The sequence below is a fragment of the Aspergillus eucalypticola genome (assembly GCF_003184535.1).
Source record: "Aspergillus eucalypticola CBS 122712 chromosome Unknown BO83scaffold_19, whole genome shotgun sequence".
Classification (NCBI taxonomy): domain Eukaryota; kingdom Fungi; phylum Ascomycota; class Eurotiomycetes; order Eurotiales; family Aspergillaceae; genus Aspergillus; species Aspergillus eucalypticola.
Window position 1 is genome coordinate 188,031 of NW_020290293.1, and position 15,052 is coordinate 203,082.

General features: G+C 51.7%; 6 protein-coding genes across 6 annotated transcripts; 4 read left to right on the top strand and 2 right to left on the bottom strand.

Annotated features, from left to right (window-relative positions):
- Positions 1 to 24: 24 nt before the first annotated feature.
- Positions 25 to 3,558, bottom strand: BO83DRAFT_448801 (cation-translocating P-type ATPase; the record flags this gene model as incomplete). Its single annotated transcript, XM_025536702.1, has 3 exons — positions 25 to 2,899; positions 2,964 to 3,229; positions 3,307 to 3,558. 3 exons carry the CDS (start codon positions 3,556 to 3,558, stop codon positions 244 to 246), a joined length of 3,174 nt encoding a protein of 1,057 aa, XP_025386118.1. The 3' UTR covers positions 25 to 243.
- Positions 3,559 to 4,612: 1,054 nt separating this feature from the next.
- BO83DRAFT_379980 (M24 family metallopeptidase) lies at positions 4,613 to 5,539 on the bottom strand. The gene has a single exon (XM_025531635.1). The coding sequence runs from the start codon at positions 5,469 to 5,471 to the stop codon at positions 4,779 to 4,781; it is 693 nt and encodes a 230-aa protein (XP_025386119.1). The 5' UTR covers positions 5,472 to 5,539; the 3' UTR covers positions 4,613 to 4,778.
- A 159-nt stretch (positions 5,540 to 5,698) lies between these two features.
- Positions 5,699 to 6,670, top strand: BO83DRAFT_418666 (alpha/beta fold hydrolase). Its single transcript, XM_025534830.1, has one exon. It carries the CDS (start codon positions 5,715 to 5,717, stop codon positions 6,651 to 6,653), a length of 939 nt encoding a protein of 312 aa, XP_025386120.1. The 5' UTR covers positions 5,699 to 5,714; the 3' UTR covers positions 6,654 to 6,670.
- Positions 6,671 to 7,030: 360 nt separating this feature from the next.
- On the top strand, positions 7,031 to 7,719 carry BO83DRAFT_379982 (uncharacterized protein). Its single transcript, XM_025531636.1, has 2 exons — positions 7,031 to 7,113; positions 7,164 to 7,719. Exons 1-2 carry the CDS (start codon positions 7,051 to 7,053, stop codon positions 7,500 to 7,502), a joined length of 402 nt encoding a protein of 133 aa, XP_025386121.1. The 5' UTR covers positions 7,031 to 7,050; the 3' UTR covers positions 7,503 to 7,719.
- A 202-nt stretch (positions 7,720 to 7,921) lies between these two features.
- Positions 7,922 to 9,839, top strand: BO83DRAFT_379983 (beta-lactamase/transpeptidase-like protein). The gene is made up of 2 exons (XM_025531637.1): positions 7,922 to 7,976; positions 8,031 to 9,839. Coding segments are annotated over exons 1-2 (1,611 nt in total). The 5' UTR covers positions 7,922 to 7,975; the 3' UTR covers positions 9,641 to 9,839.
- A 1,340-nt stretch (positions 9,840 to 11,179) lies between these two features.
- On the top strand, positions 11,180 to 14,927 carry BO83DRAFT_379984 (cation-translocating P-type ATPase). The gene has a single exon (XM_025531638.1). It carries the CDS (start codon positions 11,472 to 11,474, stop codon positions 14,793 to 14,795), a length of 3,324 nt encoding a protein of 1,107 aa, XP_025386123.1. The 5' UTR covers positions 11,180 to 11,471; the 3' UTR covers positions 14,796 to 14,927.
- The last annotated feature ends 125 nt before the right edge of the window (positions 14,928 to 15,052 follow it).

A 15,052-nucleotide genomic window follows, 5' to 3' on the forward strand; every position in this document is an offset into this window, starting at 1 on the left:
ACCCCAAAACAACTATAACCAATCTCTTACCAATGCCATCTTGCTTCCTAACTAGCGTTTTAGGGTATACCATCTGCTGGGTGCAGAGGCCCCCCTTTCGCTATACCATCTATACTTACCCCGTTCCTCCACCATAGGTAATACCAGCCCTGCATTTTGCAGCGCCTAGCTCCGTGAGACGCACCCCGGAGCAATATGAGTTTACTCCCCAGCCAAGTGATCTGTGGCCGGGGAGAGCACTCGTTAGGGTTGCCCCGGCATGTTCTCCATTGAAGCCAACTGTAAATTCTTACAGTCTCTGCGACGGAAGAAGACTCGTTTGGCCCACTTCCATGATTCAACACCCAGGAAGAAAAGAACCGCCTCGACGCCCACAATACCCCACTCCCATGTGATGGGTTTGTGCTTGAACACGACGTCGTTCAGTCCAGGGATGTAAAGTATAGGGAACATGGTGATCCACCCAGCCATGATAGACCAGAAGAGAAACTTGTTCCGCCAAACATCGTACATCCACTGAGTGAAGTACCTCTTAGATTCAGGCTGCATGCGGAAGAATGACCGTCGCATATCGATCATCTCCCACGCCAGGAAGAGCGCGAACCACGTCAGACAGACGAATGTTGTAGCACGGGCTTTGAACACCAGTTCGCAATCTTGGATCTGGTCCGACCACTCCTGATTGCACCCACGGGCCAAATTGCCGTCACCAAATCCCCACATGCGGACAGAGAATGCTGCTAGACACAGCGCTGCGGTCCAAATTCCATAAACCAGGATGTCGATAATAACTTCCCACGTGAAGATACCTTGCTTGCTCTGGGGGGGACGGTTCATAATATCAGGGGCGGCTACCTCCATTCCCAGGCCCATATCGGGCATACCTGAAGTGATCATAATGATCCAGAGGATTTCAACAGGAGCCAAGGGGAAGACGGATTGATTATCGGCATCCTTGAACGCCAGTCCGATGAGAAGGGTACAGGCTTGAGCGATGTTTTCAGCCAGCAAGTGCAGCACAAATTTCTGGATATTGTCAAAGATACGACGACCTTCTTCAACGGCGTTGAGAATGGAGGCAAAGTTGTCATCTGTGAGAATGATATCTGAAGCGTCTTTAGCGACATCCGATCCCGCTTGTCCCATTGCGATACCCACGTCGGCATGCTTGAGTGATGGCGAATCATTCACACCATCGCCGGTCATGGCTGAGAAGCGATTGCGGCGATGGAGGGCGCTGATCATGCGCACCTTGGTCTGAGGTGCGCAGCGAGCAATTACCAAGGGAAGGGTCGGCAACGCATCAATCTGCTTATCTGAAAGCTTGTCGAACTGACCTGCTGTCATAACCATCGCATCCGCGACATCGGCAGCTACGGTGCTGAAATCCGATGGAAGAATCCCCACTTGTTGAGCGATTGCTTTTGCAGTACCTGGATGATCGCCAGTGACCATGTGGACAACTATACCGGCGCGATAGCAGGCCTGGATTGAGCCGGCCGTCTCGGGTCGTGGCGGATCGTACAACCCGATCAGGCCTAGAAAACACAAGTCCTTCTCAATAGTATCACGTTCCAGGTCGGAACCCTCTAGTACTCGTGCCTGTTCAGTGTATGGACGTTGAGCTAGTGCTAGTACTCGCAGTCCGAGCTTGGCTAGCTCCTCCATATTCTGGAAGATCAAGTTGCGATGTTCGTTAGTCAGAGGCACCGGTGTGGAGGAACCTTGATCCCAAATGACAGACGTGCATGAGTCGACTATCCTCTCAACAGCGCCTTTGGTAAAGACCATGGTGGCGTTGTCTTGATCATCCTTTGATCCGACCTTGCTGAAAATGACTGACATTTTCTTTACTGTAGAATCAAAGGGAAATTCGGCCTTCTGATGCCACAACGCGCCTTGTCCTTTGGTCCAACGGTCACGGTTCCAATTGAATCTGGATGCGAATACCTGAATCGCAATCTCTGTGGGCTCGCCTCGTGCGTTCCATTCACCATTTCCAGATTCAAACACGTGAGAGAGGTTGGCCATCGCGGCAACATTGAGAAAGTCCTGGAGTTGACGATTGTCTGAGACTAGATCTTCAATATTCGCTCCCGGAAGACCTTCATCCTCTTCACCAAATTGTAAAGGAGATACGGGCGCAAAGCTCAAATCGCCAATGGTAGGGTTGAATGGCTCGTTGGATGCGCCAACAGAATATGTTCCACGAGATAGGATCCATGCCTTTTTGACAACCATCTTCCCCTGAGTCAACGTACCAGTCTTATCCGAGCAAATATCAGTAACAGCACCGAGGGCCTCCAGCGAGTCGAGTTTGCGAACGATGACATTCCGCTCCACCATACGCTTGGTGCCGACTGCCATGGTGATGGTGAGAACAACCACCAAGCACGCCGGAATCATACTGATACCGGTCGCAACCGCGTACATGATGACTTCATTGTTGCTGCTGAAATAGTTTGCGGCCATGCAGACAATGGCAAATATAACCGCGACGCCAAACAGTAAGCAGGCTAGTTTAGATAGCTTCCTTTGCAAGGGCGTCCCGATATTGATGCCAAGGAAGCGACCGACGGCATCCGTTCCCGTGAGAGTCCATGCCTCGAGATACCAGCGTTTCTTGGTTTCTCCGTCAGGGCCACGCTTGACAGGACGACGCTTGGTGTTGCTATTGCGCAAGGCGAGGGCGATGGAACCAATCTCGGTGGACATGCCTGTGCCAATGACTACACCACGAGCACGGCCGCGGGTAACGGTGCTCGAGCTGTACGCGATGTTAAGACGGTCGCCCGGGCCTGTATCTTCCTTGAAAGTGGAATCACATTCTTTCTGAACAGGGAGTGATTCGCCAGTCAGGAGGGCCTCATCGGTCTCGAAATTGACGGCTTCAACTAGGCTGTTCAGAGACGAATTAGTATCGTTGCAGTCCAGGCTATTGCAGATAATGAAAGAAGACCAACCGTATATCCGCGGGAACAGTATCTCCAGTCCTCAACTCAACCATGTCACCCGGAACAATCTCCTGCGATGGAATCGAAAAGGTCTGCCCCCCTCGTGAGACTGTACCGGTCGGCGACGAGAGTGAATGAAGCGATTCCATAGTCTTTTCCGCGGCGTACTCTTGAAAGAACCCGACGACGATATTGAGGACAATGACAGCACAGATCACTCCACCCTCAATCCACGACTGAATCCCGAAACTGACCGCCATGGCCAGAATCAACACCTGCAGCAAAGAATTGGATCAGATATCGGAATCTCAGACGTGTTTCATGCCACAAAATGGAGAGTGGGCCGCTTAACTAGCATCATGGCGTTCGCCACCTGGCGAAGGAGGATCCTTGCAATGGAAACACTTTCGCCTTCATCCAGCTTATTGGGACCGTACTGGTCCAGACGACGCCGCGCCTCTTCGGGAGACAAGCCATCGTCGAGTGCTGTACCCAATTCCTTGATGACAGTCTTGTAAGTCAGAGCATGGGCTGGTCCACTCAATGGACCCGGAATAACCCCGGGGCCCCGGTCGGAAGTTGAATGTTGCTTCTCGGCTGGCATTAGAGATGACAGGTATGCTGTACTCGGCAGGTTACACGGATCAAGTGCGTATGGCAAAGCTCAGCGGGATACCTTTCCGCGCGGGGGAAGAGGCTATTTAAGAGATTGGGAACGACCTCGTGTAAGTCTCTGGATCTGGGTGCCCCAGACTCATCCTTGCCCCCAGCTCCCCAGTAACTTCACCTATTGCCCCGTAGGGTTGGCGGAAAGTTTAACAGGAGGGGCAGGCATTGGCGCCGAGACTGTGCCAACATCCCGCTCCGCAGAACTTGGCTGCTGTACTTTGGGTGACCCCAACAGAATAAACTCTGCCAAGCCTCCAGAATCCCAAAATGCAGATTTGGCTAATGGACATTGAGTACGAATTTTGACGTGTAGTCGGTGCCTCGCCGCACGGACTGTTCTCCTGATCGAATTAATCCATTCGAGGTGGACACCACTTCTTACAGGCAATCATGGTAGTGTGAAGGATAAGCAAGATCTGGTCAAACCAACCCAGAAAAAGGAAGGTATGCACATTACTAACAATAATTTGGCCAAGACTAATATGGTTTAATAATTTGAGCCAATGCCAATATGGCCAAGAAGACAAGAGAGGTAATTATAAATAGATACCTTAAGTAGGGCACCTTCAAAGCTCTCCAGGTACTATTACCAAGCCTGAGTGCATATGATTCTGGGCAGGACTGTGGACTGGGGAGCATCGATGGCGGAGATTGGGTGCCCGGCGGAATACTATCCACTCTTGGCACCTGGGCGGATGTCTAGACACCTTGGCAAATTGGAGTTGTAAATTCCGCCCACATTCCCTGGTGTTGCATGTGAAATATTAGCTTGGGAAGTCTGTCAGCGGACATAGTATTCAATTGTGTGAATGATAGATAGTTACGTAGTATATAGAATGACGAGTTGCCGGTCGATCGATCATGATGCACAACCGAAGAGAAATACATCACTACCCTTTTCAGTTCATAATGGGGGAGGGATATTGATTGAATACAATTACCATCATTAGTAATAATGCAATTTAAATAAGACTGAATATATAAATGCGATCAGAAGTCCTGATATCTCTAATCTTCTATACTCTGGTTCCTATATCCTCTAATTCTTGTTTAATGGTGTGAAAGACCCCATAATCACGGCATTTGCCCTCCAAGGCATCCATGACCTGTCTGCTGACGTTTTCTCCGCATGATAGGCGCATCCAGCACATCGCATCAATCCACCGTCAATAACTGCTCGCAGAACCCCCCGAATCCGCGCGCCCGATCGTGAATGTGGATCTCCAGGATCCAGTGCCGCATGTGCCCATCGCGACCGGGGACCATCATCTTATCCCCATTGCCTTGTGCGATATACAAACTGATTTTATCATTCGGAATTCTCTCATGCGGGAAAGAACCCACCAGGTGACCTGCGATGGGAGCACCGAAATCCCATCCCGCTTGTTGAACCTCTTGGCAGGCGATGGCGTACAATTCCTCCGCTGTCATATCTGGGTTCTCTCGAAACCGTCGCTTGACCGTGTGCCATATGGGGTCCAGCGCATCGCGTAGTTTCAGCTTCGCCGGGTCATCTCCCAGAACATATGTGCGCCCGAAGTCCGCTTCCCATTCTTCGAAGACTGGGCCGAGGTCCACCACCAGGATATCGTCGGGCTGAATGATGCGATCGGGCGGGTTCTCGGCAAAGGGACTCAGGGTGTTTGGTCCACTGCGGACCACTCGTTTATGCCAGTGAGTACGGACTCCATGGCGTTTAGCTCCCAGCTCGTGGATCTCAGTGCTGAGTGTCTTTTCACTCACGCCCGGTCGAATCAGGTCTCGTTCGATTTCCTCAAATAGTTGCACCGCTTTGTTTTGCGCGTCAAGAAGGTAGGCAGCGCGGTCGCTTTCAATTGATGATGACATTTTAAATAGCGACAACGAAGTCCCAGACCAGGAAACTAAATTGGAATGGGATAAATTTGAGAAATGCGATGACTCCCAGAAGATGTGGGGATGAGGGGAAGATAAGGATGACAAATGGAGCTAAGCTCACTCGGTCGCATCACGTCGAAGCGGGGTTGGCATCTCCATAGGTGGGGAAGCAATTTCAAGAGTACTATCATTACAACCACAATTTAAAATCTTAAGAGTCAATATTGTAGCAATATGGACCCTGCAGTTGCCGCTGACTTCCCTCTCACCCAAATATTTCACTACCATACTACTACTCACAAATACGCTGTGCGTTGGACCGCATTAGGTGATGCTTCCCTGCCACCTTTGATCTTCGTGCATGGCACCCCATGGTCTTCGCGGGTTTGGCACGTCTTTGCACGTTCCCTTGCCAGATATTTCCATGTCTATCTCTTTGACAATCCGGGATTCGGCGATAGTCCACTGGGTATCCCTCTCTTAGGGAAAGAGGCACTGATCAGTAAAGAAGTCGCCCTAGATGGAGACCTCGCCCAGCAGTCGGAGGTATTTGCTGCTCTATACCATTCCTGGTCAAAGGACTGGCCTCGGGGGTATAAGAAGGCACATGTCGTCGCCCATGATCACGGGGGGCTGATGAGCTTACGGGCGCACCTCATCCATTCCTGCGAATTTGCCAGTTTGTGTTTGATCAATGTGGTTGCTTTGGGGCCATTCGGACAGCCTTTGTTTAAATCAGTGGCGGAAAATGAAGAGGCGTTTACCAGTTTGACAGGCCCGATGTTCGAAGGAATGGTTGAGGCCTATATCCGGAATGCAGCATATACAGAGTTGAGCAAAGAAACGATGGACATGTTGAAGCGCCCGTGGATCATTAACGAGGAAGGCCGGAAAGGCTTCATTAGACAAATGGCGCAAGCCAACAGTCGCAGTACAGAGGCAGTCGAGGGGAGATACTCCGAAGTGGGCCAGGTGATGCCGGTCAGGATTATCTGGGGTACAGAAGACCAATGGATCCCGGTGCAGACAGCAGAGAGACTGAGAGCCAGTTTGAATGCGAGAGAGGTGGTGCTCATCGAAGGAGCCGGTCATCTCGTCATGTATGATCAGGAGGGGAGATTAGGAGTGGAATTGGGATGGTGGTTGAACGAAGTCAACCATGCCCGGGAGTAAGGAGGTATATATCTCACTGTGTACAGACTACCTACAAGTAGTTATGTACTACTCGAAATAATGCCTAATGTAAATAAATACACTGGCTGGTGTTCTGCAAACACAGCAAACACCGGTCCATCATGTGATGGGATCGCCAGCCGCTGGGCATATCCACTTGGTCTCCCCCACTCTTTCTGAGAATCCACGGCTCCTCAAACGTCCGCTCTGTTTACTATATGCGGACGGGCCAACGGTCCGGATAGCAGCCATGTCAACAGAGCCCCTCTTACCATCTTATGCCTCTGCTACTCAGCATGATGCCAGTCCCCATGTCAGACGCCATTCTGCCCGTCGACGGACCTCCCTCGTCATTCCAGCGGCTCCCGTCATCCAAACCTTGAGTGGGCTCACATTCATGACAACGGCGATCATCTCCACCGTCTGGGCTTACCGAAGCTATGTACCTCCCCCAGAGCTGGTATGTTTGTCGCCCCATTGATATGAAAATGTCTGAACAACTTCATCAAGTCCCCAGCAGAGCCGCCTTCGTTACTCCCATATTTCGCATCCCTATGCCTCACCATTTCGCTCGGCTTCTGGGTCGGATATTTATTGTTCATCCTATATGATGGAGCCGGCGGGCCAAGAATGCAACGAAAAGTCGTCATCGGGGCATCCACCGTGGGGAAGTTGGTTCTAGCGGGGGCTCATATAGGGGTTTGGCTGGGGTACAAATATCTGCTCACCGGCTCGAAGCAGCCCAGCTGGGCACTAATGTTTCTAGCAACACAGGCTTGGTGGGATGTTCTGCTGTTGGTGGTTTATTCATGTCTCAGAGCCCCGGTGGAACCACGTGTACGATGGTGAGGTGGATGTCGCTGTTTCATCGTCCTGGCTGCTATTAAGAATGTTTCCTGATTTCTCCTTCAACGGCGAGTATGTTAAACCATTTTCAGGCGGTCGTAGTTCAATGGTGCGTTCTCCCCAGACAGTGAATGGTTATGACACAGGTTGTTCGGCTGCAGGACCCTCTAGAATACACGATAACCTTTCCATGCTAGCTTGATATTGAGTAATTACGGATTTCAATCGCCTCCCAAGATTGGCCATAGTTAATTGCACTCTAAGATTCTCTTATCGTTAAGTAGATGACTAACCGCATAGCCATGCCGGTTTGGGTAAGGGCGCGGTGCGGCCAGAGCCGGCGGTTTCCCAAACGGGTGCCCGATACCCTTCTGGTCCATCTCTCAAGGAGCAGGCACTTGATCTCAACAACTACCTGTATGGTTACTGCTTTGCAGATTCCAAGCTGCGTGGTGTGATTTACCATAACCTTTACAAGTAAGCTCTTCTTACCATTGAATTGTATCATTTCCATACTGAACAGGATTTCAGTGACGTCCCCGAACATGCAAGCTATACTTGAAGCAGTCCCTTCGCGTTATCGAGGCCCTGGTGGAGCGGTCGCCATCATCAAGGATGGTGAACTGGCTGGAAAGTATACCTGGGGTTATGCGGATTTGCGGAAACGGATCCCCATGACTGCTTCAACATTTATGCGAATCTGCTCGATTACGAAGCAGATGTTGTGTTTGATCCTCAAGGATCTGGAGCGCAACCCCACACCAGCCATGGTGGAGCGAGGCGATATACCTCAGCAACTGTCGGATGCTTTTCGCCAATTGGTCTCTCCCGAGCTCATCGACAACAACGGTCTCCGAATCGACCACCTCTGTAACAATCAATCGGGAATTCGAGACTATTGGGCCATGTCGATGTTCTGGGGCACACAACCGGAAGGGGGTTTCACTCTCGCGGAAGACGCCAAGAAAGCGTTTGACCGGACCAAGTCCCTCCATTTCCAACCAGGCACACAGTTCTCCTACTGTAATTTTAACTTCCATATCCTTGCTCGCATTGTCGAGCACGTTAGTGGAACTTCTCTTGGAGCACTGCTCTCGAAACGACTCTTTTTGCCCGCTGGGATGAAAACCGCAACCCTCTGCGCAGACAACGCTAAGTTGCCCCCGCCATGTGTGGGATACGAAGGCAACGAAACTTTTGGCTATATACCGGCCGTCAACCGAACTCAATGGTCCGGTGACGCCGGCGTCGTGGCCAGCCTGGAGGATATGATCGCGTACGAATGTTATCTGGACAAGGCATGGGCCGATCGGGAGAGTGTGTATCGAGAGATCGCGAAAGAGCCGTTATTCGATGACGGTACACCAGCCGGGTATGGATATGGCTTGGAACATATAAAGTTCGGGCAGACTACGACAATCGGCCATGGCGGGGCCATTCGTGGATATCGCCTGCACCGGACCCAAGCACCAACAGAACGAGTTGCCGTTGTGGCTATGCTGAATCATGAGATAGATGCCGCAGAGGTAGCTGGGCATATTCTTCAGCAAGCTCTTGGTCTCCCTGCACAGCATGGGCTGCTTTCCATGCCGGCCCCAAACTGGGCGGGATTTTACTTTGACCCGGAGGCACAACTGGTGGTTGAAGTTCGCCTAGGGGAACCAGGAGAAGTCATCGTTACGTATACGGGTGATGACGAGACACTGAAGCTCACTGAGGAATTTGAGGCACGGTCGGACCTGGCAACTGCCACGCTGTGTTCCGATATCCTCATACTCCACCGTAATTTCGACAACCGTCACATCCAGGCTAAACGGATCATTGCTGGTCAACAGGCGCCCAAGGGCGACTATGTCGGCCGATACCACGGTGCGGAAATGGACTCCATATTTCTATGCAGCGGAGCCGGTGGTATGCTGTACGGATCGTTCAAGGGATTCCTCGGCCACGGGCCCGCTGAGCTCATGCGATACCTGGGAGACGACATCTGGTTTCTCGTATGCGCACGAGGCCTCGATGCGCCAGCACCGGGGAACTGGACAGTTGTATTTCAACGGGACGTACAGGGCGAGGTGGTCGGTGTTACGTTCGGGTGTTGGTTGGCCAGAAAGATTACCTTTGTGAAGGAGAGAACCCATTAAAGATTAGATTAGAATTTGGGATGCATAGCTTCAGGAGGGGACGAGAAACAGCGCGGTGAAAAGTCCACAGACACTTGCATTTCTTGGAGCATATATACCTCAGCGTATCATTACCTTGGACGGGCTATCACAGTGTCCAGACTGGACTGACGAAGATCGCAACAAAAGTAGAACCATTGATATCATACTACCGCTACTACCCTCACTCAAAGAGACAGTGCTACAGACAAAAGATTCGACCATAACATGAATCCCAGTGGAGTAAGAGTACTAAGCCCGAGGGACAACAGTCGCGAGACGTAAAAGGTATTCGACACGAAAGTGAAGACGCATGCCTCCCATAGGACACAAGCCAAGAGCAAGCAACTCGAAAATTTTCGAGCCCTACAAAATCACGCACTTGAGAACAACCCCCGGTAGTGGGCTGTAGACTTGTCACAGTCCGGAGAAAGAAAGTCCGCTTGTCACACACACACAGAAGCAGCCAAAATTTGCTGTTGCCACGGAACAGAGGCGAGTCGATTCGAGTCGAGCTTGAGGTGGTGCCGGCTTGGTGGGCACTCCCGCGTGGTCCCAAGTATGCGGGATTATTCAGGGCGATTCATTTGGTTCCCACCCGTCGGTCGGTCGCGAACACGGCTTGCCCTCTCCCACGAGGTCACAGACCAGAGATAAAACGGAACTGCACTTCTTTGGGCCACAAAAATCCCGCAGTGATGGGGTCAGCACCAAGCGAAGTGAGGATGAACCAGTGTATATTGGCAGGATGGCAAATCTGACATTTGTGCGAAGGCAACACGGGGTGCTTCCAATGACACTTTCTACGATTGCCCAGTTGCACGGGAAGAAGCCAAACAGGAATTGTGGATAGAATCGCTACTGGATGTTGATGTACAGAAAACAAAGACCATATCAGACACCACCCTGGCACAGGGACCGTGATTGGAAGGGTGGATGTCTTGTTCTACAAGTTTGCCAGGCCAGCACCCCACGTGGAGATGCTTATTTCCGGGAACAGGCCAATCGGCGACAAATGAAACAGAGTCTATCGGCTATAGGGATCTCATCCCAGCGTTGATACAAAGCAATGACCCAGCTATGCTATCTACTACCGTCTCAACCTCTTCTCCACGTGTGAGATTATTTGCGAATCGCACAGACGGGTCTGAGTACCAGGTTTCGTCGTTGAATTCGGCCTGTGCGAAGAAGACCTGTGGATATCCGAATAGCACCCACTTCGGTGACTCGTCTTGTAAGGGAAAATAATCACAGTTTTACTGGACTGCTGCCAGCCCCATGTTGGCATAGAGTACCTGCTACAGTAGCACTGTTTCTGCCAGCTTTGCTTGACCGGAGCAATCCATGGTACGGCAACCAGGATCCACAGGGCCAGTGAGGGATTTCCCAGGGCCAGTTCCTGACAGCCGCTTCCCTGCACTAGCAGCAGGACACTGTTAATCTCTCGTATGGCTTTGGGGGTCCGCACAGTCCTCTTTGCCCTTCATGGCAGGTGAAAGTGTCTGCCTGCCCATCCCCAGACGCCGTGACACATTTTTTCTCGCTTCCCTCCACAATATAGGGACTGCCATCCCACCATACCATGACTTTTTAGGACTGGTCTCGAGTTCACGATGACAGCGTGGAAGCAGATAAATAGACGGGGGGATTTCCCTGGAGCTTGCTCTTGAAATTTCCAGCAGCAACCCCTTCTTCCTCAGCCAACCTATCTTTGACATTCGCATCGCACAGTCGAACTACATCCAGTGCATCACTGCACATTATCGAGAGTGTCATCCGAGAGTGACCTGTCTCATTTTTGTTCTGCATCATCATGACCACTCCCACCGCTGCTGTGTCTGCGGACCAGCCAGCCGATTCTTCATCCACCCTGGACCTGGAAGCCGATGAAGAGACCCCCAATGACCAGGTGCGAAGCACTGCCCGATCCCAGCGAATCACCTTCCACAGTCCCAATGTACAAGACGGCACTCGGTCTATATACTCCCCTGGCGACAAACGTTCCCGCAGTCGAGATACCATTCGCAGCACTCGCAGTATTCCCCAGTCCCCAACGGCAGCTGGAATCCCAATCGAATTCCGTACCCTTTCATTTCAAATCTCCGAATCCCAGGCAGCCCCAGAACATGTGCTGAAAGAGCGAGGAAAGGAAGAGAAAAAACCAGATCAGGACTATTTCGAAAGTCTGAACTTCCATGTACTTGCTATCGACCGGTTGTGCCAGCAGTTCAATGTCGACGCAGGCCGTGGTTTGAGTACTGACGCGGCAGCTACTCGTCTTCAACGCGACGGGAAGAACATCATCGCACACCATGGGGAGAATTATGTGAAGAAGATCCTTGGCTATGTTTTTGGTGGCTTCTGCTCGGTCCTCTGGATCGGCGTGATTATCTTCTTCATATGCTGGAAACCGCTCAGCAATCCTCCCTCAGTGACAAACCTGGCCATGGCCATCCTGGTCATCATCGTCATCATCCTGCAAGCATCGTTCTCCGCCTTCCAAGATTGGTCGACATCGCGCGTGATGAAATCGATCCTGGGCCTCCTGCCTGCGGAGGCTCTTGTTCTCCGCGAAGGTAACTTGATTAAGCTGCCAGCTTCTGACCTTGTTGCGGGAGATGTCGTTCATATCTCCATTGGCAACAAGGTGCCGGCTGACATGCGCATCATCAAAAGCTCGGGGGATGTTCGATTCGATCGGTCCATTCTGACGGGAGAGTCCGATGAAGTCGAGGGTGCCACCGACGCAACCGACCAAAACTTCCTTGAGACGCGCAATATCGCCTTCATGGGCACCGGTGTCACCAATGGCAATGCTGTTGGTGTTGTTGTCCTGACTGGGAGTCGCTCCGTCATGGGTCGCTTGGCGTCCATTACAGCAGACGTGAAGGAGAAGCCAACGCTCATCCAGAAGGAGATCACGCGCTTCGTACGGATCATTGTGGTGCTGACCGTCATCCTAGCGGCAGCCATCCTTTTCAGCTGGGTGGGCTGGCTGCGCGTTGACCACCCACAATACATGAGCGTTGTTGAGATGTTGAACGATGTTATGGGCTGCGTAGTCGCCTTCATTCCCGAGGGTATGCCGGTCGGCGTTGCCCTCACCTTAATGATCGTCGCAAAGAGGATGAAGGCAAACAACATCCTGCCCAAGGGACTGGCGACAGTGGAAACCCTTGGCTGCGTCAACGTGATCTGCTCAGACAAAACCGGGACATTGACCCAGAATAAGATGTTTGTGCAGTCGGTGGGCCTCGTGGACCAGGAATTCTTGGTTGAGGATCTGGTGACCGCACAGCAGAAGTCGATTCCCCTTCCAGAGCCTCTTGAGCCCCTCCTGCGAGGCTCCAAGCTCTGTAACGATGCCTTCTTTGACCGAGAAACATTGGCCTTGCCAATTCCTGAACGCGTCGTAAATGGCAATGCGACCGACGCGGCCGTTTTACGTTTGGCTGAGATGCTCGGAGCAGCTGGACACACCGACCTTCATTATTACCAACGCACCCATCAAATACCGTTCAACTCGAAAAACAAGTGGATGCTTACTGTCCACCAAAATCCGTCCTCCTCGACCCACAGCCTCATCTATGTCAAAGGAGCCCCAGATGTTCTTTTGCCCAAGTGTACTTCGTACTGGTCCAAAGACGGTGTGGCCAAGCCTCTGGATGCTGCTGCGAAGGACATGTTTACTGCATTCCAACAAAAGCTCTCCCGCCGCGCCCAGCGAGTTATTGTTCTTTGCCAGCGGGAATATGCACCGACTGCTGCGCTGGGAACAAACCATTTCAACGATGAGCTGCTAGCCAATGGCGTGCAGGACTTGACAATTATCGGCATATTTGGTATCATCGACCCTCCCCGTCCGGAGATTCCTGAAACGGTGGCGGCATGTCGACGCGCTGGCATTCGCTTCTTCATGGTGACCGGTGATTTTGGTCTGACTGCTGCGGCAATTGCACGAGACATCGGTATCTTTACCGGAACTGCTGAGCCGGATACCGTCGCGGACCTGGTGTCATCCGCAGTCGCAGCGCCAGCTGAGAAGGATGAGGGAAGATCGAGACGTAGTCTGCTCGTGGAAGGGTCGCAGATCTCGACTCTTAACGAAGACCAATGGAATTCAATCTGCCAGTATGAGGAGATAGTCTTTGCCCGTACCACTCCGGAGCAAAAGCTGCGCATCGTCGAGGAGCTTAAGTCTCGAGACAGTGTGGTGGCCGTGACAGGCGACGGTGTCAATGATGCTCCCGCCTTGCGTGCAGCTGATGTTGGAATCGCCATTGTCTCAGGCAGTGATGTTGCCATCGAAGCGGCGGACCTAGTTTTGTTGGATAAGTTCGATTCCATTGTGGAGGCGATCCGCCTGGGCCGGCTGGTCTTCCAGAACCTCCAGAAGGTCATCGCTTATCTGCTTCCGGCAGGCAGTTGGTCTGAGATTTGGCCAGTGATCATGAACGTCTTCTTCGGCGTACCGTTGCCGCTGAGCTCCTTCCTGATGATCATCATCTGTGTGTTCACAGATCTGTTTTTGTCGCTGTCGCTCATCATGGAGAAGGAAGAGTTCGACCTGCTCAGCCTCCCACCTCGCAACCATAAGACGGACCACCTCATCAACCTCCGTATCTACGGACAGTCCTACCTATTCGTCGGAGTTATGGAAGCCTTTTGTGCCCATATCATGTTCTTCCTGTACATGTACAAGAAAGCCGGCATCCCTTTCCACGCCCTGGTATTCGCATTCGAGAAATACTCCGACGGCTTCTACGGCTACACAGAGGCCGAGCTAACGCACTTTAACTATGTCGGACAGAGCGTGTATTTCGTCACGTTGGTCATCATGCAATGGGGCAATATCCTCTCCGTCCGGAGCAAGCGCATGTCCATCCTGCAGGCCGATCCCATTCGCGCAAAACGTCGTAATCCATGGCTGCCTCTGGCTATGCTCATGTCCTTGGTGATTGCGATTTTTGTGACGGAGGTGCCTGGTCTGCAGTCACTATTCAATACTGCTTCCATTCCGTTGGAATATTGGTTCATTCCATTGGGTCTGGCGATTGGCGTCCTGGTCATGGATGAGTTGCGAAAGGTGTTGGTCCGCGTGTTTCCACGGGGACCTGTTGCGAAGATCGCGTGGTAACGACTTGATTTGTGGAGTTGCTGTAACTTGAGCGCAGGGTAGACCTGTAAATAAATATTTCTTATGAATATAACATTTTAACTTGTTGAGGCGCGAAATTACTAGCAAAGCAACGAAACAACAAGAAAAAAACAAGCGAACGAACGCAAATTGCAGCAAAAGAGTGAGTTGAATTCGTAGCTTATCTAGGTACTCCAGCAAAACAAAGCAAGAGGTTATTCGTGGGCGACCTGAGTACCAGGCACATGACTACATCT

Bases quoted from the DNA above. Each gene is read 5' to 3' on its own strand.
- BO83DRAFT_418666 (XM_025534830.1), top strand. From the start codon at position 5,715: ATGGACCCTGCAGTTGCCGCTGACTTCCCTCTCACCCAAATATTTCAC.
- BO83DRAFT_379982 (XM_025531636.1), top strand. From the start codon at position 7,051: ATGACAACGGCGATCATCTCCACCGTCTGGGCTTACCGAAGCTATGTA. The intron at 7,114-7,163 runs GTATGTTTGTCG...AACTTCATCAAG, and splicing joins ATGTACCTCCCCCAGAGCTG to TCCCCAGCAGAGCCGCCTTC.
- BO83DRAFT_379984 (XM_025531638.1), top strand. From the start codon at position 11,472: ATGACCACTCCCACCGCTGCTGTGTCTGCGGACCAGCCAGCCGATTCT.
- BO83DRAFT_379980 (XM_025531635.1), bottom strand. From the start codon at position 5,471: ATGTCATCATCAATTGAAAGCGACCGCGCTGCCTACCTTCTTGACGCG.